Source organism: Prionailurus bengalensis, chromosome X (genome assembly GCF_016509475.1).
Source record: "Prionailurus bengalensis isolate Pbe53 chromosome X, Fcat_Pben_1.1_paternal_pri, whole genome shotgun sequence".
Lineage (NCBI taxonomy): Eukaryota > Metazoa > Chordata > Mammalia > Carnivora > Felidae > Prionailurus > Prionailurus bengalensis.
The window spans coordinates 28912483-28938163 of record NC_057361.1 but is presented as its reverse complement, the minus strand read 5'-3'; the positions used below and the strand labels follow the sequence as shown (position 1 = coordinate 28938163).

The following is a 25681-nucleotide window of genomic DNA, read 5'->3' as shown; positions in this document are numbered from 1 at the left end:
GATTTCTTGATTCAATTATAAGAGTATTCTGTATTTTAGAATAAACCTCGTCCCCTGAGAGCTATACACATTCTGCCTTCAGAGCTCAGCTGCTACATTCTGCTGCTGCTTTTCTTACAGACTGTTGGCATCATCAATACATGACTTCTGACAAGATCTCCAGGGTAGAAATTAAGTTTCATAGACAGTGGATACATAATGAATGCAGAGATTATTCTGGGCATTTCTTTTTGTTCAGTAGAGTGAAATTTTTGCGTTGTTGAAATGGGAAAAGCAGGAAAGGCATTTAAAAGTCTTTTCTGGATTAGGATTTTCTGCTCTCTTATTTTAGAAATGTGTATAGAAGTTACAGAAAGTGTTGTAGTTTTGTCTGAAGAGTTTTTATGTTTAGAAGCCTTTGAGAGCAAATACTGTGTCCACTTTGCTGTTCTTGTTTGGATATTAATCAGATCACACTTGAACATTATTTGACTTCACAGGGCTTTGCCATGCTCGCAGCACAACCTTATTTGTAGTGACCATGGGCAGTCCTATTATGGGAAACCAACTTGAGAGAGAAGGCGGGTCACTTGCTTGTGCGCAGGTCCTGGAATTTGAAATATCCAGGGGCCTCTACAGAATCCTGGCATCAGTTACTCCGTTGACTCACTCAGTGTTGGGATCACTCACTTTCCCCTTACAGGACTCTGATCTTGGAGGCATTTGGCTTCAGAGAAAAACGAATAGGAAAAACTGAATTGTTATTTTTTAAAAGGCTGCTGAAGTTGGTTGATTTCTCATCATTCCTAAACCTATCGGAGCACCTAAGTTGGGAGCAAATTTACCAAGATATTTTTTGCTGCGGTGATAGATACTTTTTTTTTCCCCAAATGCTTTGGTGGGAAGAAGTAGACGAGTGTTGTAAGTACAAAGTAATTGAAAATATTTTCCCCATGGCATAACTTACAATTTGTGGCAAGCGCACTGATTAGGCAGATTGATTTTAAAGTATTATAGTGGTCTGTGAATAAGCATAAATGTTATCTTCTCTGTAATGTACACATATATGTGTGCAGGTGTACATGTTTCACATTGGGAAAACTTTTCAGGAGAAAAGTAGAGCTTAAAGTGTTTTCTTTGCAAATACAATCAAGCAGGTATTTCTTATTCAAGAAACCACTAAAGGAATAGAATATGGGTAATTGGCCTGGAGTACTTGTAGCAAACTATTTTAATTGCTGTGAAATAGTTTGTATATCTGAGTTATTATCTTGATTATTTGACACTTCTCTATTCAGTAATGGTTACATGTGGGTCAGTGACCTACCATATCTTCTCAATGAACTAATTGTGGTATGGGAATAATGCATGGAGACCCCAAGGTCAGAAAAATTCTATGTAACACATCTTGGGGGAAAAATTGAAAACAAAATGAATTGTAATGGATAAATGGAGGCAGAGAAAAGGATTGATAAATATTTAATTTAAAAGTTCTTTTCTCATATTATATTTAGCATTGTGAATGTTATGTTCTGTAGAGTATCATGAAAATTCCTTCAAATAATGATACGATCTCTGTTGGCAAGTGACCAGGCACTTTTGTCAAGAATACAACATAAAAGCATGAGAGACTTCTAATTATTTCACACTAAGCTCACCGTGTTGTTTTATATCTAGTATGACCTAACTTTTCAGTTAGTCTTTTTAGTTTGGCTTTTATATAAAGCAGATCTATTTTGTTTATTTTAAGAAAGTCATGATGACTAATGAAAAAGTTAAAAATTGACTGTGGCACAATAGCAAAAATAATATATAAAAATAATATATGAGGAATACAGAGTGTCCCAAAGAGATGGATGGAGGGGATTTTCTCCCCGCCCCCCCTCCTTTGGTGGATTATAACCATTCTGAAACAGATTTGATGGTGATGCCTATAATTAACAATGATAAAGTAAACCTCTCCAGTTAAGTAATTCTTGAAAACTTATGTTCAAAGTTCAGAACAGAACTTTGGCCTCAGAAAAAAATGTGGGTGGAAAAAAAAAAACATTGGGCATTTATTGATTGACATTAGGTGCTACCAGATTTTATAGTAAATGTGTTTTAATGAAATTTCCTAATTTTATGAACTTATTTGGTGAGCCTCAGAACTGCTTTCTGGTTGAAAAACTATTCCATTTACTAATATTACAAAAATACAACAGCATATATTCTTTGCAGTACGCACATATTGATTGATCAATTGATAGACCTATACACTGAAAACTATAAACCAGTTTATAGAGTGATTTTGGAAAAATAGCAAAGCTGCAACTCTGGAATGAAGTAAGGGTAAAGGGAGTCTCTGCTTTGGCATGGATATTGAAGCAGCTTTAAACTCTTACAGAATTTGAGGAAAGCTAACCTTTTGGGGACAAGTTTTGTAGGACTTGATTAAAGTACATTTTAAAGCTATCAGGTAATACTTAGGCTGCATGACAGTGGGTTTGTGAAGAGAATATGAAGAGATTCACACAGTTCTATTACACATTAACTTTTACCACCTGATACACTTCTGTTTGAATGTATTGACATTTGAATGTGTGTTTCTTTTAAATTGCCATAGTTTGAAAAACTGAAAAGAGGACATGTGGTTTGTTTTTAATGAAAGTCGTTGCCAGAAGATCAGTGTATTATTAACATAAATATTGTTTACTTTTAGAACTGCTCAAATATTGCATTGCAAAGAGTTACTCAAATCATTTATTGCAACTATACATTTCATTGGAAGTTTTTAAAGAATATAAATTATCTTGAGGTCTAATAAAATCATCTTTTAGAATGATTTTATTTGCAGAGTCTTCTAAAGGCATCTTAACTGTGAAAGAGACATTGCTGATCTACATAGATAATATATATTTTAACCGAATAAGAAGTTTTCTGTGTCTTTCACATGGCATAACATTATTGACGGTGCAATAGAGAATGTCATGTTGTAGTTACTGTAAACTTGACGATTACCATGTCCTTTGTGCAAATTCAGGTTATTTAAGGGAAAAAAATGTATTGGTTGACACTACCCCAGCTAGACAGTACTGAAATATAAATTCATAATTTGGACAGAGATATTAATAGAGTTTCCTCTTTAGTTCTGAAGGATTCATTTGAAATCCTTGTAGTTCAAGTCATTTGTTACATGAGAAACAAATTGTCAAGTTCTTAACCACTTGTGTGGTTTAATAAAAGAGATTTAAATCTTCGTTGTCTTCGAAAAGTCAGGGTTTTTAAAATCTCTATTTTACTATGTTTCATCATGGCTTTACCACGAGAATAAAAGCGATTTCCCAAACTTTCCTGTCCTTTCCACCTTCTACTGTAATATCTAACTTATTAAAAATGATTTATCATATTTTTATTAAACTATTTTTCTTCCATTGCAAATACAGGAAACATGGTATTTTGGTGTGAGTATATATGTTTATATAAATGCATGCATACACATTTAAATCACAGAGTACTAAAGCCATTGAAGAGTCATTGGAAATTAACCTTTCTTTGAAGAGAATTTTCTGTTCATGTTGTTCATTTTCTAGACACCTGTCATTTTGTAAGAAATTGACAAATTGTCCTCTGACAAAATATAATGAACCATGAAGGAAGACGCCAACTTAGGTTTTAAAGGGCCTGGGAGTTTATAATTTGAGGGAGCGGGGTCTTTTAAGAAAAATAATACAAAATTATGCATACAAAATCAGGTAGGACCTTGGGAAGAGCCCGCATAAAGTGATGGGCCTCAAGGCTTAACCTTCAGAAGCTTCGTGGGAAACCACCTCCATATGAAGAGATTCGTTGTTGTTGAATCTTTTCCCAGTTACATTTTAAAATGCAGTTGATGCCAATTATATTTCTTTAAGGCCCGCGTTACTTCTCAAAGACCGGCTTTTATTTAATGCAGATCAGAGAGTTAAAAGAATGTATAATGGTCGCAATTTGACATTTCTCCCTTTCGTTCTGAAAAGATACATTGATTAAAATGATGGCAAACTCTGTTAATGGAGGCGGTACAGTTATTTCACATATACAGAGTATGTAATTTGAAGGCAAGCCAAATCACGATGAGAAGAATAACGATGACCTTGGTTTATTTTCATAAAGCACATTCAGGTTTTGATTGGATTCAGAGGGAGGCTGTGCTTTTCTTTCTCACAAAGTCTTGCTCTAGTCCTAGGAGATGTGTGTTGTGTTATCAAGGCACTTGGCTCATAATGGAACATTTTGTTGGGAGGGTTGTGGGCTGCGGTATGGGAAATGAAGAGACTTTTTTTAATGATCATTATTAAATGCAACCAAGTTCCATAGCAGAATTTCATGAAAATGTTTCTCTTCGGGGAGCATGCACCATGCAGCCAACCAAGCTTGATACCACAAACAGGCCAACAAACACCTGCGGTCTTCACCTTTGGCCTCACTTAAACACATGTCTTAGTTAAACTTCTTGGAGTTGCACTCTGTACAATATTGACACAGTAATATTCATAACACATATTTGGAGCTCTGCAGTTTAATTTACATACAGATATGAAAGTTAAATTGGCAGTGTGCGTGAATAATTATTTCACCAATTTTGGAAGGGTTTGTCTATTAAGTCACATGTAGAAGTTTTCTTAAAATGTTTTTCTTTGTAAAGTTTCATGTTCCCTCTAGTTAATATTCAAAGTGAATATGTATTTTATAGATTTTCATATCCTGTCTTGAAGGGGACAGTAGCCCTGCTCTTTGTGAATCACTCTTATGCAAATTATAGTTAGAAGAGGAACAGCTAAAATGATTTGGTTTACTTTTTTCTGGCATTTGTAGTATAAAGAGCTGATTTTTGCCATATATAACAGCATAATAGAATTTTGCAGGTATCTTTTTAAAACCAGGTGTCTCTCCAGAGATTCAGGAACAGTAAATCTCAGGGACATCGTGGTCTCTCTCTTTCTCCATTCAACATTGCCACCATAATTATGGGGCAGGGGAGGGGGGCACAAAAATCTTGGCTCTGGTGTTAGCAGGTATCTTAAATTTCTCAGCCACAGTTCTTAATAGGAAGCAGGCAGGATGAGAATGAAGAGAAGAAAATGGCCCTGCTTGCTCATGCTTAAAAGAGTCCTCATCTTAAGGCAGCACAACTTGTTGCACATGAGCATTAGCAAATCCAAAAGGGAATACCCGCTCTGGCATTGCTCAAGCCTTCTACTTAGGCTGCCATTTTTATTTAATGTTTGTTTATTTTTTGAGAGAAAGATAAAAGTGGAAGTGAGGGAAGGTCAGGGAGAGAGGGAGACAAAGAACTCCAAGCAGGCTCCAGGCTCTAAGCTGCAGCATAGAGCCCAAAGTGGGACTTGAACTCACAAACCATGAGATCATGACCTCAGCTGAAGTCCGACCCTTAACTGACTGAGCCACACAGGCACCCCTACTTAGCCTGCTATTTTAAAAAACAATGTCTGTTCAAATCTTTGCTCAATCTTACGTTATTCCTGTATCACGTGTTCAAAATACCTGGGAATTATAATAGGTGAAAGAACACATAGGGCATTTTTCTCGAGCCTTACATTCCCTGGAGGGATTTTGCATCGTATAGGTAATGATATTAAGACCTGAGGGAAAAAAAAATGTTCCTAGCAGTCTGGATTGAGTTTAGAAATCAATTTCTTCCCTGTCTTCTTTATTATCTTTTGCCTTCTGCCTCAGTGCCTTACTTTTGCTTTGTTTTTATGTACGCCATTCTTCAGTAATGGAAGGTGGGGGCAAATTGACAATTATCCTTTAACTGGAATGGAACTGTCATTTCTTTGCTCTGCTGGTAAAATGTTGATGCTGCTGTTGTATTTGTTGTTCGTAAATGACTCTTCCAGAACTTCCAATTCAAAATTTTTATTCCGTATAATTTTAAGTTAATATGCTTTTAGTCTAAAATGTTGGAAAATTGATCTTTTATACATCAGTTTTGAAATCTGAATATGTCTAAGGTTAGTTAAAAACATTTAGTCTTATGTTACTGTTCAAGAATCTGAAGAAGAGCTTTGCTCCTATTTTTGCTTATTTTGGTTTATTTTAGTAGGTAATTTTAGTAGGTAATTTGGTTGTTTTAATGAATAGGAGGAATATTAAACTGCATGATAAAAGCCAATGCTTATCCATGTAATAAAGTAAAAAATGTTGATAATTAAATGGGTTTTAAATAGGGTTAACATGATTTTAAAGAAACTTTACAAAAATACATGTTTGAATTGTCATGCTTTTAGTTTATATTTAATAAATACTCAACCCATTAATTGGCATTGCAACCAGCAAGGAATTTATATATACCAACATAATGTAAAATATTTTGCAAGTCTACTTTCACCTGTTTAAATGTACTCTGTCTCTACCACTGTGAAATAACTTATGTTTTAAGAAGACCAGTATTGAGCACAATTAGCATCGTAATCTCCTATGTCCAATTATGGGAAAATGAAGGAGTTATCCTTTTAATGTTGTCACCCTCTCCTTGGCTTTTGCTTTGTTTTGTTTTAAATTGCTGCCCCCCCCTCTGTTTTTGGCTAAGACTGTCATTGAATCAGGACTATAAAAGGGCATAAACATCAGTGGCTTTTTGCTCATTCTTGGCACCCGTCTTTATTTGCACACCACTTGTCTGCTCCTTTATCAGATTACAGCAGCAGTACTACCTTAGTCTGAACTAAGGGCTGAGTGAAAGGGCATGGGAGTCAGCACACTGTTACAAGTACAGGTCTTTTGCCTCAGAAACTGTATGAGGTCAAACTAAAGACATAAGAAAGAGAAAAGTCACACAATCAGAACTGTATTTTCATCAGAGGCAAGTTGAGTAATTCCTTTTTACACTCATGTTTTGGGGGGAGCAGTATTAGAAATAATGTTATCAAAAGGTCTGAAGAACTTACAAAACTGTCCATGGAAGTGGTAAATCTCAATCTTTCCCATCTATTGGAAAACAACTTGGAAGGAAAAGGGAAAATCCAGGTTGAGAGAATGCAACCAGATACAAGCAATGTTGGCTTGTAGCTGGTTAACTGAAAGAGCTTACTGGAAGCTCAGACAGCTGGGGAATCCTGTTTTAGTAGAGCCCAAAGGGCAGGTCAGGAGCCATGTGAACAGCTGCTGAAGAGCTAGAGGATTCCTTTGGATTAGGTGTACACACCCCATCTCTAATGGGCTATGTCAGAGAGCACCAAGTGTTAGCACAGAGTTCACTGCGCTCAAGCCTGTGGATTTTGCAGTGTTTTACTTTAAATGCCTGGAAACAGAGTTGCTCTCAAAATCAGAAATAAAAGTATCAAAAGAAGTGACTCTGCAAAGTTTGTATTGTATTGGGTTTGGGTGACCATTGTGTAAAGAAGTAAAGGTTTGTTTCTCATCCATTTATTCATGCAACTAATATGTATTGAGTGCCTACTTTGTGCCTGGTACTGTGCTGTTGTCTGGAGATAGTGTTCTAAACAAGTGAAGTTACTGAGATTAGAATTAGAGAATATATCTGTATCTATAGATACACTATTTAGATTGCATTTGTGATAAGCACTGGAGAATAAGGCACACGTTGTTATAAGAATATATAATAGTGAGATGTACACTGGTATTAAGTTGGGGAGAGATTCCTAGGATAAATTACATTCAGAGTAACACAAAGAAGAATGGGATTGGGATAAGTGGTCAAAGGGGAAAAGAGGGAGGAAAAATGTTTACATTCTGAGGGAACAACGTATGTGAAGATACAACTTGGTGTGAAAGAACTAAAAGAAGGTGAATTTTCCTTGAGTATAGTAAGTCAGGGCAAGTTTGGAACACACATGGTGCTGAAATGGTGAGCTGGGGTCTGATCACTCAGAGCCTTAGAGCCCATGGGGATGATATTTTTTCTTCATAATAAGATCATTGGACAGCGTTTTACCATTTCAGGTAAGGCAGTGATAGGAACATATTTGTGGAGCTTTTCTCCTTGATATCACTCTGTTCGGTGAAGAAGGGATTAGGAGGTGTTAAAAGTAGATGAGGGGCTATCAATCTGGTAGCTTCTGCAGAGGCAGAAGGTGGTGGTGACGAAAATGGTGACAGTAGAGTTGATAGAAGTGGATTTGTCCAAGATTTAGTTACGAGATAGAGTAAATAGGAATTGGTGTTGAATTGGGTGTGTTGTCTTCCATGGCATGTAGAACTGGGTGGATAAGGGTGCCATTTACAAGACTTGGAGGAAAGCTGAAATGATGGGAAGGATTGGGGATGTGGGTGTTGAATTTTTTATGAAGAGTATGTGTACTGTAGATAGGGACTGTGAGCCTAGAAACAAAGTCACTATTGAGGATTTGATGTATGAGCTATGTAGGATGGATGAGACCAACTAGAAAGATCATGGAGTGTGAGAAGGAGGACAGGAATTCAAGATGGAAGACAAGAGCATGGCAAAAAATTATCAAAGAAGCATCTAGGTAGAATGATAAAATCCTAAGGAAACTAATATTTCAGTAAAGAGGAGTGTTCTTTCAATCTCCCATTTAATGACTTTATGAATGAGGATCTCACTTGAAACACCAGGTGTCTTGGTTTCCACAGTGTCTGCTATCTATTTACCCCTAATTTTCTTTCCCAGATTGCTATTTCTGTGAGATAGCACCAAAATGTTGCCTTAGTAGAAAAGCTTCAATAAATATTTAAATTGTGTAATGTATTCAGCTTTTTCCTGTACTCTGCACTTCCTAAAAATACCTTCTTCGGAAACCCCATTTCAACTGACTGCTGTATAATGAAATGAGACTTCAGTGTAAAACATTTATCATAGTCTGAATTTCAATTGCTCAGTCAGAGTTGTTAAGCAATATGAAAAATCATCCTTTAGAGAATACAGAATTGCACAGATATGACAAGGTAAGTTTGCACTTTATTTAATGCTATTTTAGTTAATATAGATGCTTATTGGAGAAATGTCTAAAATTTCTTGAGAACCATTAGTAAAATTGATTATTCTTAAATCTGGAAAAATGGTAAAAATACTTAGAAAACATTGACAATTCAGTTTAAATAAAACTAGAATTGTACTGAAGAGATAGAAGGCAGTCAAGTAATTGAAATTTAGTCATGGATGAGTGTAATGTACTTACCACTTAGCTGTGGGTGAAGTAGGACTAGATGGAATATTAATATGGTATTGAACAATTTTTTTACTATTAGGTTTTTACTTATAGCTAAACATTGGTGAACACCTGCTATAATATGTGTGACTTCTTTGAGATTATACCTCTGTATGTGCACACATGTACACACTCAACACACACATGCATATAAATACAACTACTGTAATATGTCAAGAGAGTTACAAATCATGGTACAACTTAGCCATAAATGATTACTTGTGGATGATGTGATTATGGAGGTTTTCACTAAATCTATCTCTATAAATAGTCCTTAGAGTATGGGCATATGGAGATGTGAATTAGAGAATGAGTAGAAGGAGTGGTGATGCATAGACAAGGACTAATGAGGCATTAATCTATCCTACATGAACAGTTATTGACAGTACCTTGTGTGTGCATAGCACTATTCAATATTAGTGGTATGAATAGATATCTCTCTCTCTCTCTCTCTCTCTCTCACACACACACACACACCACACAGTCTAGAAATTAAATGGTTTGCATACAAAAGTGTTTGGCTTGACTATTACCTATAAAATCAATAAGTACTGTTAAAGCACAACTGAAAACAATGCTGCCACTCAGAAAACTTAAACACTACAACACAGTTGGAAAAACAACAAAAAAAAAACCTGTTATTTATTCCTTAAGGAGCTATTAGTCCTTTAATTTCAATATTAAACATTACAGGTAACTATTATTAGTAGATTTTTGATAGTCCCACTTACCCATTTTCTGAAGATTATCATACAATCACAAAGTGATAAATACAAAAAAAACCCAAAATACTACCTTTGTATTCTTTATATCCATCAGTTGGACTAGATATTGATATTTTTCCTTACAATTTTATGATCGTGTTATTTTTTTTCAAACTGCAGTCGATGTAGTTCTGGTGAAATACAGAATGTCATGTCATTAAAACCAATTGAGAAAATTTCCATCTGCTTTCTTGAGCTCATAGCAGTTCTATCATTGGCCATTTTCTCCCTTTTTAAAAATGTTGTGTGTCCTTGAGCTCTGTGTGTTCCACTCTCCTGGTTTCTTTCCCATTTCTTTGGGTATTTCTGTTCAGTCTACTTTACAGGCTAATTCTCTGTACTCAGCCTTTAAGTATTAGGATTTCTCAAGGCTCACTCTCAGCGTGAGTGTCTTCTCTGTCTGTAATCCCTTCCTTGGTCATTGCACCCACGCCCTTGACTTACTAACACGTATGTGCAGATAACTAACCAAGTTATATATACCTCAAGCTCAGATTTCTCGAGTAACTTCGAGAACTGCAATTTCACCTGCCTCGTTGGCATCTCCGTTTGTATGTGACAAAGTCACCTCTATGTGCCCCAAACAAAACTTTTTGTCAGTAAAACGTAATCTTTTCCCATTGTTCACTTTATCACTGGATGTGCTACCATTGCAGTTTGACAAGCTCTTGAAACCTATTATATCCTTGAAACTCTTACCTCTCAACCACTTGTGTCTAAACCATTGATTACTTGGGTTTTATCTCCCTAGTCTCCTTTGAGCCGCTTCTTTTCATCTCCTCTACCATTAGTCTAGCCCAAGTAGCTTTCACTTCCTAGGAATATGGCAGCAGTATCCATTCTGGTTCTTTGCATTGCCTCTTCCCCATTCCCTCTAATCTATTCTCTAAAATCCATCCATTCATCTCAGTTTGACAGTATTAGTGCACATTCAGTCACTTTAGTAGCTTCAGCTCGTTGCTAGGAAAGCAAAACAAAATAAAACAAGATCCAGACACTGTCTTCCTCTCCTGTCCCATCTCCTGTAATACTTCCCTTTCCTTACCACTTTACTATTTTTCTTTCTATTCCTTGAATAGACCCCACTTCTTTCCACCATAAGGCTTTTGGATAGGCTTTTCTCTTTGTCCAGAACCTACCTCATACATATATATGTATACATATTCGTGTGTGTGTGTGTGTGTGTGTGTGTGTGTGTGTGTTTACTATTCAGGGATCATCACTCAGAGTATGTGGTAAGTTCCATGAACCCACATAACTCAATTGGTTTTGTCACCATTGTTTTTCCAGAACCAGGCACAGAAGTATTTTTGAAAAAGAGAATTGGTGTGTAGTACTTTGTAATTACAGCCATTTACATATATGAACATGTTATAATAATTATAATTTGATTACGTTTCATATGACAACAAAAGCACTTTAGTTCTGGTCGAAGCTTAATGTGTACAATGAATATTTGTGTGCGTGTGTGTGTGTGTGTGTGTGTGTGTGTGTGTGTGTGTTTAGTTTCAGGAATAGAATTCAGTAATTCATCACTTACCTACAACACCCAGTGCTCATCACAAATGCCCTCCTTAATGCTATTTACTCCATCCCCCATCTACCTCTCCTCCTGCAACCTTCAATTTGTTCTCTGTAGTTAAGAGTCTCTTATGGTTTGCCTCCCTCTCCGGTGTTTTCTTATTTTGTTTTTCTTGTCTTTTCCCAGTGGTCATCTGTCTTCTTTCTTAAATTCCACATATGTGTGATATTATATGTTATTTGCTCTTTTCTGACTTAATTTCGCTTAGCATAATAAACTCTTGTTCCCTCCACATCATTGCAAATGGCAAGACTTCATTCTTTTTGATGGCTGAGTAATAGTCCATTGAATATATATACCATATCTTCTTTGTCCATTCATCTGTCGATGGAGTTTTGGGCTCTTTCCATACTTTGGCTATTGTTGATAATGCTGCTATAGACATTGAGGTGCATATGTCCCTTCAAATCAGTATTTTTGTATCCTCTGGATAAATACCTAGTAGTGTAATTGCTGGGTCATAAGGTAGTTCTATTCTTTACTTTTGGGGGGATTCTCCATACTTTTTTCCAGAGTGGATGCACCAGTTTGCATTCCTACCAGCAGTGTAAGAGGGTTCCCCTTTCTGCACTTTCTCACCAATGTCTGTTGTTTCCTGAGTTGCTCATTTTAGCCATTTTGACAGGTGTGAGGTGGTATCTCTGATTTATATTTTCCTGATGATGAGTGATGTTGAGTATCTGTTAGCCATTTGTATGTCTTCTTTGGAGAAATGTCTGTTCATGTCAAATGAAGATGTGTATTTCGTCATTGGGTTTTAGTCTCTTTTCTGATTTCCCATACTCCATTTTACTCCGGTCTTTGGGTTCTTGGTTTTGTTTTGTTTTACTGGATTCCAACCAGATATTTTTGTTCCTTCCTTCATTAACCTTTGTGGACTCTCAATGGCACTTCTCACTGTCAACTGCTTCTTTCACACCTAAGATATTCTTCCTTGATTCCACACTAGTCTATTATTTTTTCCTGTCTCTTACAGTTGTTGCCTTCCCTTTGTCCTTGGACTTGGTATCTGTGGATATCCTGGAAAAATCACTCGTTTACTCTTTTTTTTTCTTATACTTGCTAGTCTGTCTCTTGAAGACGAGATGCATTTTCTTTAAGAGCTTGTGACACGTATTTGGGTATAAAGACGTTGTGATTTCATTTTAACATGTATTAGAGAAGAAGTGACACTGAGTATTAACTATACAACAAAGATAATTTTGACAATACAGCAACTCTCATAGACTTTAGGGGTACATGGGTTAGGACTGGGGGAGGTGTTCTATATAGGGGTGCCACAACAGAGCCTCTGGTGATGAACCTATTCTGTATTGTGATGGTGGCATTTTTTATACAAGGGGTACACTTGATAACCCTGCACATACCTACACACACATACACACACAAGACACAAGCGAGTTCATATATAAGTGGTAGACTTTTGAAGAAACTGTGGAATATACTGATAATTCCCCAATTGTGACACTGAACTGTAGTTATCCAAGGTGTCACTGCTTTGGGAGGTGGGATGAGGGTTGAACCAAGACATCCCTACATATTTCTTCATAGACACTTGTGAATCTGTACTTACTGCAAAATATTTTTTTAAGTACAGCATTAAACCTTTAACAAGCCCTCAGTGTCCTGATGACCAGTGTGTCATCACCAGACCTAATCAACAGATAAGTCTTGTAAATTAATGAATCCACCACTTAGGGTACAAAGGATGGTTTAATTCTAACCCACTAGAATGCAATCCATTTCTATTATACAGGAACATGCATCACTTATTGAACAAAATGCCATTGTGATTTAAGCCTTGTTCTAAATGCCCTAACTTGTGAGGTATTGTGCTTCAGGTTGTTTATGACAAAAAAGCCTGTATGAGAAGGGCTGGCATTTTAGAAATTATGTTGGTCCACAAACATGGTAACTGGACAAGACCAGACACTATGTGAGTTTTCAGCCTGACTCTACCTATCAAACTAAATAATCGTGGACAAACCAGTATTCAACTATTTGCTTACTGAGTGCCTGGTACTGAGCTGAGCATATTTAATATTGATTGTATTCATGAAAATATTAGGAATAATAATGTCACTTCACACGTTACTTGTTATAGGTATGACAAATGGGACTTCCTTGGTGAGCAGCAAAGTGTTCACAAATTGGACTTTTTTTTTTGCTTTGTATTATTTTAACTAGTAGTATTTGTGAATAGCTAATTTAAATTTAACTTCCAAACAGATGACAAATTCTATAAACAGTTGCATAGATCAGGAGATCATCTCTGATTTTGTGTGTGTACATCTGTGTGTGTGTGTGTGTGTGTGTGTATCTGAGACCTCCTTGTTTTAATATGGTCTTAAACAAGTCCATCCTTCTCATTGTTACCCAGTCATGTCTCTAAAACACAAATCAGATCTTGTGCCTGTAGCTTAGCATCCTGTAGAGAATGCTGTAGCCACAGGGTAAAAATCCAAGGCCCCAGCACCCAGGTCACTTTCCACTAGGGCACCTGCTTGTGTCTCTCACAGTTTTTTCTGCTTTTCCCCACCATGAACCCTTCTCCCTAGCCATAAAATTGTGGGTCCACAAATAAGTCCTGTAATTTTATACCTATGACTTGTTCCCACTTCCTGGAATGTCCTTACAAAAACCACTATCACCACATATCTTCTACCAACAATTTCTATTCATTGTTAGTGTTTTATAGGACATCATTAAAAAAAAAATTCCTGACTACCCTAGGGCAGGATATGGTATCTTTGTTCTGTGTTCTTATTGAAAACTCATTGCAGATAAGTCTGCATGAGTAATTACATCCTCTGTTGGCAATGTCAGGTTGCTCTTTGAGAGAAGGGTTTGTATGTGTTATCTGTGGATTACTTGTGCCTGCTTGTTTGTAGGCACATATATGAATGATGAAATGCCACAGCATTTGTCTGACTGTTATTTAGTTGTCAAATCATTGTCTTTGGAACTCATGTGTCCTGGATAAAAATGGCTCCTGTCTAACAGTGAATACTGGCGGGTATTATTCTATTCAAATGCATGCGCACACATATACACACACATACGTGATAATAAAACAGAGTAGGATAATTCTTAAGTACGTTCTTTTTTTTCCTGAGGGCTCAGTGAATTGTAAAAGTTACAAACTTCAGACTGAAACGTTTGTTGCTGACTTTAGATCTTTGATGTAATCAGTGGTATTTTTGGTTTATCTGAAATTTGTTGTCCCCATTTTTTCTTAGTGTCAAAAGAAACATTCTAGTTTAAAAAGAAACCTGACTTGTGGGGATTCCTTTGAGGGACTACAAAGCTGAGATCTCTTTGGAGTTGTCACATTAATACCAAGTGACAGAGATTCAGGGAGGGTAGAAATTAGGTGAATCGCTTCCGTTAATACAGTATGTGCATACTGCGCCTGGTGTTCTTTGATATGGGACAGGAGTTTTGTTTCTGGCTGGGTGTCTGAGGACAGATTGCTAAGAAAGTGAACGGTTGGCTTGGACTACCTGGAAGACAACTGTTTGCTTCTGCTTGGGCTATTGTTGGAGTTTCCCTGAAGGGGACTTAGAACGGAATGTCCATTCCAGGGAGTATTCAATTTCAAATAGCTGCCTTCCTGAGCTCATTTTCCACCCTGAGTACTGGCCACAATGACTGGAAATCTTTCATCTGTTTTAATCTGGAATGGAGCTAATTTATAAAAGGAAAGTTAGTTGCTGGGTAACTATGTGCATAAGCCTAGAGCCCATTGCACATGTGTCCAAACTCGGGGTGACAAATGTCTGTTGAATGACTCAAACATATGGAATCAGAGGGTCCCTTAAAACAAAAACAGCTTCTATTGAGTCAGTCTAACAGCCTATCCATATTCATTAGGTGGAGACTTTTTGCATTAAAAACATGTTTACAAGTGTTTTATTGACCAGTGAATATGAACTGTGTTTTGTGCATTATGTGAACATACATTCATGCATTATAGAAATCCTTACATCTGGTAGACCCAGGCATTTTATGAGAAAAACTAGCTTGAGTGATGATATTGATTTACTGAAGTAGTAGGCCCTCTGACCCAATTTCAAAATGAAATTGAGTTTCTGCAAAACTAATACAATAACTTTTTCTTTAATATTTTATCTTTGAGTACATTATTTGTATATAAAAGGGCTTTATGGGACATCATGACAATTTATTTTGACCTGGAAGACTTTAACGAAGAAAAAGACATGATATAGACCCATTTTATCCATGACAGTATATGATGATAGGTCTGTGATTAATTTTTCTTAATGAAAGCATACCTTATTGTATTGTCTTCAACTCAAACAGATTATGTGACCAACTTTTGATCTTCATATGCCAAAAGTAATGAACTTCCCAACCAGAAAAAAATCCAGGTCTTAAATAATGTTTTTTTTAAATGATACGTTTTACATAAATTAAACTTACAGGCATCCTTCTGCTTGAGGACCACATTGCAGAAATATGCACAGTTTTGAAAATTTAAAATATAGACTATGAATGAGAAATAGGGGATAGTTGAATTCTCATCCATGGCTTCTATAAATCAGGTTCTACCACTGAATGGTTAATTTGTGTATATCCATTATCTTTTCTAATAAATGATGATCATTACATTGCTTATAAATAATTTAATTCTGAGAAAAAGGTTGGTGAAGGAATGTATTACCATTCCTACTTCACAAATGTGGTAACTTAGTATGTATGATATGCATTATAATGTGATTAATTATCTCTACTACTATATTACCTTCTTCTGGATGTTGCAAATCATGCCTTATATGTGCTTGTATTCTCAGTGATCTTAGAATATTTTTACATATTAGGAAGAATGTCAATAAATGTGTGTTGAATTAATTCATATCCAAAAGTGGTGGAAGGAGTGATCTATTACCCGTTAGTTTCTTTTCACCTAAACCATTTGATAATGCGATCTAACACTTTAGAAATAATAGAGTGTTGAAAACAATCTCAGATAATTTTTAAAAATATGATTATGTACATATACACACAGAGTTCTGAAAATGACATAGGGTGTTCACCTTACAGTCCAGATACACAGTGCATTTGCATTTTTCATGTGTGTATTGTTTACATTAAAACATATTACCTAGGTACAAATACCCTTTGGGAGTCTTTAGCACTTAAAATTAACAAAAATGTACCTTTTATAATTCAAGTAGGAAAAGAAACTAATGGATTAACACATCATGTTTCTTTCCAATTGTAAGAAACCATTAAAATTGTATACATACATTTTGAATATGGGGTATCTTTTAGCAAATAACAAACAATTGCTATAGATACTCAAATACCTATATATCTGATATATGCTTATATTAGCTTCAGAATTCTTCCAAATATAAATTCCCATGGGTGTTAAAGGAAGTACAGAGTTTGTATATAGAAGGAGATACAGTATCTGGCTCTCAATTCTATAGTTAGAATTCATTTGCAGCTGTTTTGGAGAGTTTCTTTTCCTTTAAGAGGAAACCCAGCTTTCATGGTGTGTATGTGTATGTGTGTGTGTGTGTGTGTGTATGTCTTTGTATATTGTAAGAAAAGAAAAACACAGGGGTCCAGTATGTGAATTGTAAGATAAAGGTATTATCCACCTAAAATAGGTAACTTCAGAAATGGGAATTGCTTTTTGTTAGTGGATGTGATTTATCTATTGCTTAGAAATAATTTTAAAGTACACACAGGTCATTGTTACATAAACCAGAATTTAAACAGAACATTTTCAAAACATTGGGCCCTATTTCCTCTCCAGCCTAAATTTGAAAACTTAGGAAATTTTAGATTTCAGTAAGTTGAATATGTAAAACAAAATTTTCATTTAACTACAGAAATCTGTATATCTGAGTCCCAGGGCCAAGATATTCAGTAATTTGATAATAAATTGCTACCTATTCCTAGGCATTAGTAAGAAATATTACATTATAGTTCTTCTACTTCCTCTATCCTGACTTAGGTGTGCATTTCTTGATACTGGTAGTCGATTAATGAGTGAAAATATTCATGCAGCCCAAGAGCAGAGCATTCATTTCGTTGACTGCAATTATTAGCATGATTTTTGACATCTTATTCATTGGGAGAGTGTCATTTAATGTTAATTAGAATGAATGTGAATGCTTTCACATCCTTAGCTAATGAGTTTGCTCATAAAATAAAACATGTCTGTTATGCTTTGAGGATCAAGAATATTCCTTAAACAAAATGTGAATAAAGGCCAAAGAAGGTGAAATGACATCCTCCATACTAGTTCCAACATGGCTATTTTCTAGAAAAACAAAACCTTCTTTACATCAAGGTTGATTGGATAGTGTGGCATCCTTTCTCTTAAGTCTGAGAGTTTTGTGGCTGTTTTTCTTCTATTGTGCTTAATTCTGGCCTTGAACTCACTTGTTTACAGAACTGTCTCTCCCAGTAGGCTCTGAGTTTATTTATACAGTGACTACTGTTATTTATATATCATGTGTACTAAGCAAAATTTCTAGTGAATGATGCTGAATAAATGGTGACTAAATAGATGGAAGCTAGCATGGCTGACCTCTGATGTCATCCTTGTTTGGTTTTTGTGTGCAAGGTGGGAAAAGAAGTGGGTAGCTCTAAGCAGTGGATTCAAATAGCTTTCTAGCATTTGTACATAGTATTAGCTTAGACAGTGAGGGAGATAAAATAATATGTGTGATCAAGGAGTATTTGTGTATCTTGAAATTTTTAAAGGGGAAGATTTGGACCTCCTTTCTAGGTGGCTGATGATATGCGTGAAAAGTCTTGGAAGTTATAAAGTAATACGGCAATATAAGAGGTTTCCCATGAAGAAAAATTGCACCACCTTGCTGGTTCCCTAAGATCTGTGATGTTATATGTGCTTCATGGTCAGACTCTCTTGCTTAGAAGAGATACACCTCATGATCCAATAAAACTTCCCATAACATTTAGGAGCATCTTCATTCACTGACTCTTAAAACACATCTTCAATTTCAGGCATCACAGTACATGTGGTGAAGTTAAAAAGGTGAAGGAGGGGCACCTGGATGGCTCAGCCGGTAAAGCATGCAACTTTTGCTCTCGGGGTCATGAGTTCAAGCCCTATGTTGGGCATAGCGCTTACTTAAAACAAAATTAAAAACAAATAAAAAGGTGAAGCAAATATATTTTCTTTCCCCAAAGAAGGAAGGGAGAAAATTATGTAAATGCGATGTCGAGTGAAATGAGTAGGTTGCTATGATAAAGGTTTTCACACTTCCAGTGGCAGCATGGCAGTGTGTGGGCAGGAACACCTTAGTCTGCAAGGATATCTAAGAAGACTTTCAAAAAGGTATAATGAGTTGGGCTGAGGCTTCATGTAAGAAGACTTTGCCAGATCGAGAAGTAGGAAAGGACATTTCAGACAGAAGAATGTACAAAGATGTGGAGTATGTAAGTGTAACGTATTTAGGAAATTAAGTGGGTATTCGATCATAAATCCACTGATTATGCTATGACCATAAATCCACTAATTAGACTATGAACAAAATAAAACCTGAGCTAGCATCATGAAGAGCACACCCAAGAAATTACAGGTCATGCTAAGAAGTTTACAAGCCAGTGAGTAACTTTGAGCAGAGAATTGGTACAATGTAATATTTATGTTCCAGTCCTTCATGTTTATAGAAGATTCTAACACCATCTTGATTCATCATGAAGTGATGGGAATCAGTGTGGGAATCCATCGTTAATCTTCAACTTCCATCCCAATTACCTGATGATAATCGAAACACAGATTGCTAGGCTCCTCACTGAGTAGATCTGAGGTGGGGCCTGGTAATTTGTATCCTTTCAAGTTCCCAAGGTGATACTTCTGTCCCAGATCCGGGGACCATACGCTGAGAACCCCTGACTTAGAGGATGGTTCTGGGATGCTGTAAGAACCACCTGGGGAGCTTTTAAAAGTGTGCCTATCTAGTGCTCACATTCTAGACCAATTAAAGCAACACTTCAAAGCACACCAGGTGTGGATGGTGTCAAGAGCCACTGTTGTAAAGGCAGGCGTAAGAAGGTTGTGGTTATATCCCAGATCAGAGCCTGCCTTCCTCTTACTAGGAATGGAAATCGTCCAATGCGATGAGGTATTTAGATTTTTATTTGGGAAAACTTAATAATGGAATTTGGGTGATGAGGAAGGGCAAAAAGGGGGCAGAGAAAAACATATCAGTGTTGAGTCCCTAGTTTCTGACTTGGGCAGTTACAGGTTTATATGGTATATAAGTTTACTTTCTTTTAGAAACTGGGCAGAATACTCATGTACATTGGGAAAAAAACCTGATTTTCAAATATCTAAGACATTGGTTCTAGTTTAAGTAACTTCAAAGACAAAAGTTAGACCTAACATTTAACCATTTAGCTTTTAGCCTTCAGGAAGGTTGTACAGTTATAAATTGAGCTCACAGAAAGACAACACACATACGTACTTCATCATAGTACAGTATTCAGCATAGGGGCAGTGGGGGCAGTATCCATCAATCCTATGAGAAGGCTCGGTTTGGAACGCAAGACAGATTTAATGACAGTAATATGACATGTATATAAAACAGCTCCTGTCCTGGACAAGAGGGATGGCGATACCCTAGTTTGTTTATCCTGGCTAAATACAGAACAGGAAATAGTGTCTTCCAACAGGGAGAGCAATTACAATAATCATTAATTAGGATATTTGCAATTCTTTTGTGAAGGACTATTCTTTGTTAAATGAAATAAAGCTCTCTGCTTTGATTATAGTTATCATCTCATGAAAATATTGAATGAGTTTAGATTCCTAAAGGAAATTAGAAGTCAGGTAAAATTCACATTCACTTAAAAACCCCTTGCAATGAAAGATCCTGATTACTACAAATGAATATAGGAGAACTTGATTGATTCAAAGAGATTATTATAGATGACAAGTTTAAAATTAACCTTACCCAACAAATTGGAAAATATTTTCTCCTGCTATCGACTGCTGTCAACTCCATGAAAGGTTATGGGTTACCTGGACCCAGCTTACTGCTCCCGCCTCTTGGCCCACAACTCTCCTTCCCTCCTGCTCTTGTCCCTTTAGCACGAAGGTCCTAGGTTGGAGCCCCCAAACTACTGAACTCTCATGTTGTCAGGTATATGTCTTCCTGAAATGGCTTCCCCTTTACCCCTCTTTACCAAAACGTTGACCAGTTACAGCTTGGTTTCCATTTCATCTCCACAGGAAATCATTTCCTCATCCCTTCTCCCCAGTCCTCTTTATGCCACCAGACTACAGCAGGAGGCAAGGTACCATGTCAAAGTATCACTTTGATACCATTCTTTGAAAATGGCATCATTCCTTCAAAATATGCAATGTCTTTCACCAAATTTTGCCAATTTATTTACTTTTATGTTAGAATTCAAATTCCTTGACAGGAGGCAGGTGTGTTGGGCTTATCCTTATTTTGGTGGTAGTGTCATTTTATGTGGTGTGCTTGCCACTCTCTACCTAAAAATAAGCACAAGGCTTAGAACATACAAGCGTTCAGTTTGTGGCTTTTTAAATCAAAAAATGAATGTCTGAAAGCATATGAGGAACAGAGCTCATCCTTACAATGAGTACAGTTAATATTCTTGTTGCAGTAGCAAGAAATATATGAGTAGGGTGTTAGCAGAGTTCATTTCTTCTGAGGCCTCTCTTCTTGGCTTTTAGATAGAGGCCGTCTTCTCCCTCTGTCTTTACTTGAGCTTTCCTCTTTGTGTGTCTGAGCTCTAATCTCTTTTTATAAGGACACTGGTCATTAGTTTAGGGTCCACCGTAATGAGCTCATTTTGTTGCCTGGTAAACTGAAAAAACCCCAAGCCCTGGGGCCTCCATCCAGCCAGTCTCAAAGATGTCTTTGAAGGTTCTTGATCTCGACTGAACAAGAATTCAAGGACAGACACAGCACAGTGGATGATCGCCACAACCAGGAACTTGTATTAAGGCAAAAGTATATTCTCTAGGTGTGAGAGCTGGCAAGTTTGAGAGAGAGAGAGAGAGAGAGAGAGAGAGAGAAACAGAGTGCTTGAAATTGGAATTTCTGTCTTTTCTTCACAGCTGTGAACTGCAGGGTGGAATATTCATTGCTTGGGATGGGAATGTCTTGGAAGCAGAGTTTCCTGCCCATTTTTCCTTATTTGGTCATGGGCTTCCTACCACGGCACCCACCATCTTGGGCCTGTCTGGGTTTGATCTAGCATCTTAGGGAGTGCTGCCAGGATGGGCCTCTAACTTTCCCAGTAGCTGGCTATGTCTTCCTCTACCTTGGCCTCCAGGTATCCTGTGAGAATCTAACTGCCTACTCCAGCAATTTAACCTTATTTACGTCTTTAAATGTCTTATCTCCAAGTATAGTCACAATCCAAGGTACTGTGGGTTAGGACTTCAATATATAATTTGGGGGCCACAATTCAGCCTGTAATAAGGAATCATGTCAAAGAACAGTTGTGAGAGCAAAAGGGATTGGTGTCTGAGTGGAGTATATAAAAGAGGAAAATGACTCAGGTCTATGTTGTTCTCACTCTTCAAGTGAACCAATCAGATCCATGGAAAATGGTCTCTCAGTCCCCGCAGGCAACTAGGATTCATTTGCTCCGGAGGTGTTTTCTGTTTTTTTTTTTTTGTTTTGTTTTGTTTTTTGTTTTTTCCTTGAGTTAATGAGGTCTGCTGATAGTGTGTTTGTAGTGCAAATGAGTGCTTTATATAAGGTACAATCAGCAATTTGTAACCACAAAGCAGCAGTGGGCTAAAGAACTGTAGGGCAGTGAAAAGAAAAGGAGTCAGGAAGGGTAGAAAAAAGGAGAAAACAAGAAATGCATTAATAAATGGGCACCTGAGTGGTTCAGTTGGTTGAGTGTCCAACTCCTGATTTCGGCTCAGGTCCTGATCTCATGGTTTCTGGGATTGAACCCCACATTGGACTCTGTGCTGACAGCACAGAGCCTGCTTGAGATTCTCTCTTTCCCTCTCTGTGTCTCTCCCCAGCTCTGAAGCAAGCTTGTTCTTTTCTCTCTCTCTCCCCCTCTCTCCCTCCATCCCTCTCTCTCTCTCTCTCTCTGTCATAACATTAAAAAAAAAAGAAATGAATAAGCAAAAAGCACAATCAGACCTGTAAATACAGAGAACAAACTAGTGGTTACCAGAGGGGAGGGGATGGGCAAAAAGGATGGAGGAGAAGGGAAGATTCAGGCTCCCATTTATGGAATGAATAACTCACTGTACTATCCTCGTCATTGATATTATACTGGCTTTGTATCATGACAGGTGGTACACTTGTGGTACGCATAGCATAAAGCATAAACTTGTTGAATCACTATGTGGTACACCTGGAACTAATGTAGCATTGTGGGTCAACTACACTCAAAAAAGTAGTTTAAAAAATTCGAAAAATAGACTTGGAAAAATGCATTCAGAAGATTGAAAAATTTTAAAGATGTTAATAGAGGGATAGACAGATACGACTAAAGGAAACCTGGTATTTGGTCTATAGTTTTGCTTTTTCAGTAGCTCGACACCCTGTGGTGAGTAACAAGATCACAGACCATCACAGCTAGAAAGGACCTGGAGAATATGTTCTAATCCTTCATTTTACAGATGTCAGAAGTGAGATTCCAGATCTCCAAGCTAGTTAGATACAAAGCTGACTAAATCAAACCCAGGCGTTTCAGAGCTAGTAATTGTCGCATGTCACACTGCTCTATACTTGTCTGGTTGTTAGAAAAGGTCTTTGGTTTAAGAGGGTCAAGGTGGTATCTTAAGTTGCTTTCATGGTCTCCACAGCTTCATAAAGAATAATAAATTCATTTGATTGCATGTTTACTATTCAATAGTTATATGTGTCTATCTGTAATTATTGAGATATATGAGTGTGTAGTGTTATATCCATATAAACCTATGTATTTTTATAGACATCATGCCTCCTTATAAAAGAAAATACTCTCTAGCAATCATCTATCAGCGTTCTCTATATGCAGAAACAAATAATAGAACTAGAAAAGATTGGCGTAATGAGTAAGTCAAAACTATCACTCCCAGAATTACAACATAAATTTCAGAAACCAGTGGCAGGGCCTGTATGTGTTAATCCAACCTCATCTTTTGCTCCACTCGGACATTTCATGTTGCAGCTCTGCTAAGCTAGAAAACACGTTCCTCCTTTTCATCTCTGCATTTGTACGTGCTCCTTTGTCCCTTTTCCATTCTTGTTTGTACAGTAAGTTACTGAATTTTCCCTGTCTAGATTTCCTTTGACGAAATTGTCTCTAACTACAATTCCTACATTCCTCTTAGAGTTGAGTGTGGTCCTATTGGTTACTTACACATATCTCTAAAACAGAATTTGCCATGTTGTAGTAATTATTCACTACCATTTATTACCATTTTATTACAATCCTACTCACAGAGTGCAGAATGTAAACCACTAGAGGCCAAGAAATATGGGTGCAGTGTTGGGAAAGAAATGGAATGATTATTGTGATAACTATAGAGCTTTATACTTACTGGAATAGTGTTTATATTTTTGAGTCCTGTCTCTGCGCTCAGCAACAATATGGCTAGATACTCTGCATTAAAAGCATTGTATGTCACAGAAATATGCTAATATGTTACAGGGATTGAACAGTGGGTGATGTGAAATGCCCAATTCTTAGAGATGATTGTTTTGAGATTTACAAAATAGGTTCCTTTTTTTAAAGTGTTTCCTTTTATAAAGTATACTTTGTTAAGCTCAGCTTCAGCAGTAGGAGTTTATAGCTTTCTTGTAAGTTTGAGAAAATACATGGAAATAAGATATGGAAACGGAAGCAAAATGTTATAAACAGGAGCTGATAGCATTTTTACAATGTAGCCACCATTTGAATTTTTTTTCTTAATTTTTGGAATATTTTGTTACTATTATTATAAAAAAACTTTCACTCTCAAAGATAAAACTTTGGAATTATTAACTTGGAAACATGTCAGCCAAAATAAAATTTCAATCATAATTAGCACTGGATATACCTAGAGTGAGATTACACTCTGGATTATTTCGGTATTCTTATTTGTACATTCCAGCCTTTCTCCATGGAGTATTATGTTATAAAACATATATATATATATATTCTTTACTTTGAGATGAGCATAGGCTTCAGTAGGGGAAAATATTTTAGCATATTTCATTTAGAAGTTCCTGGACTAATACCATTCTGTTCCCACGTCCCTAAAAAACCTGGTTTAACCTTTCCCAGAGAAGCATTTACTGTAATTTCTTTAAAACTTCTGTGCTGTGTGGTAGTGAGTAAATTTGAACTCTGTCTATTCCTATTTCCCTTGAGTTTCATGACAATAGAGATGACATCTTAGACATCTTTGTATCTCTTAGAGTCAAATAAGTCTCATATCTACTGAAGATACAGAATTGTGAGTTTGAGATGATAGAATACAACAGGTAGTAGATGGAAGGTATGCATTGAATCCAGGGCAGATTTATAGAGGATATAGACTCACAGAGGAAGAGGTGGGCATTCAACAGAGAGAATTAAACTTATTTGGTAATAAAGTGTCAGAGGTGAGGAAAAAGGAATGGTGATCGTAGACATCATGATAGTAATCCTTTGAGAGTGCTCTATGGAACACTATTCAATGGGGGCCCTTCTGTTTTTTCCTAGCCCTCAAAAAGAAAAAAAAAAAAGATTGCTTACACATTTCAGTTCAGGCAACCCTGCTTGTTGTATTACCTTCTTAGAGTTTTATAGCACATATGCTAGGATTTTTAGAGTCCCAGTGATCCTAATGATTGCATTTTAGCCCAGTTTCTCAAACTTTTTTAACCCTGGAACTCCTTTCCCATACAGCCAGTTAAAAGCCAAGGTATTTAATGTTTTATGAAACCTACTTTGGGATTCTTCAAAATACCTGATCAGCCTGCATAATTGGGAAGATGATAATATTACTGACAAGGAAACCAGAAATAGGACCAAAATTAGAGTGGTGGGAAGAGGGTTGTTTATTTGACATATTCATACAAAATTAGGGAAGGGATATCCAGGTAGGTAGATAAGCTAAGCTTTTGGGATAGAACACTGAACCTAAGAAAAGAGTGAGACCTATAGAGAAATACTTGGGAATCGTTCACATGGTGCTGATAGTTGAAATTATAAAAGAG

The 25681-nt window shown here is 36.7% G+C and overlaps 1 protein-coding gene across 6 annotated transcripts in view; it reads left to right on the top strand.

Annotated features, from left to right (window-relative positions):
- Window positions 1-637: 637 nt before the first annotated feature.
- The window catches only part of DMD (dystrophin), a 2018590-nt gene continuing 1993546 nt past the window's right edge, over window positions 638-25681 (top strand). For all 6 annotated transcript variants that reach the window (XM_043570319.1, XM_043570321.1, XM_043570317.1 and 3 more), the window contains exon 1: window positions 638-900. In XM_043570319.1, coding sequence (XP_043426254.1) covers window positions 870-900 — 31 coding nt within the window. In that variant the 5' untranslated portion in view covers window positions 638-869. The remainder of the gene's footprint in view (window positions 901-25681) is intronic.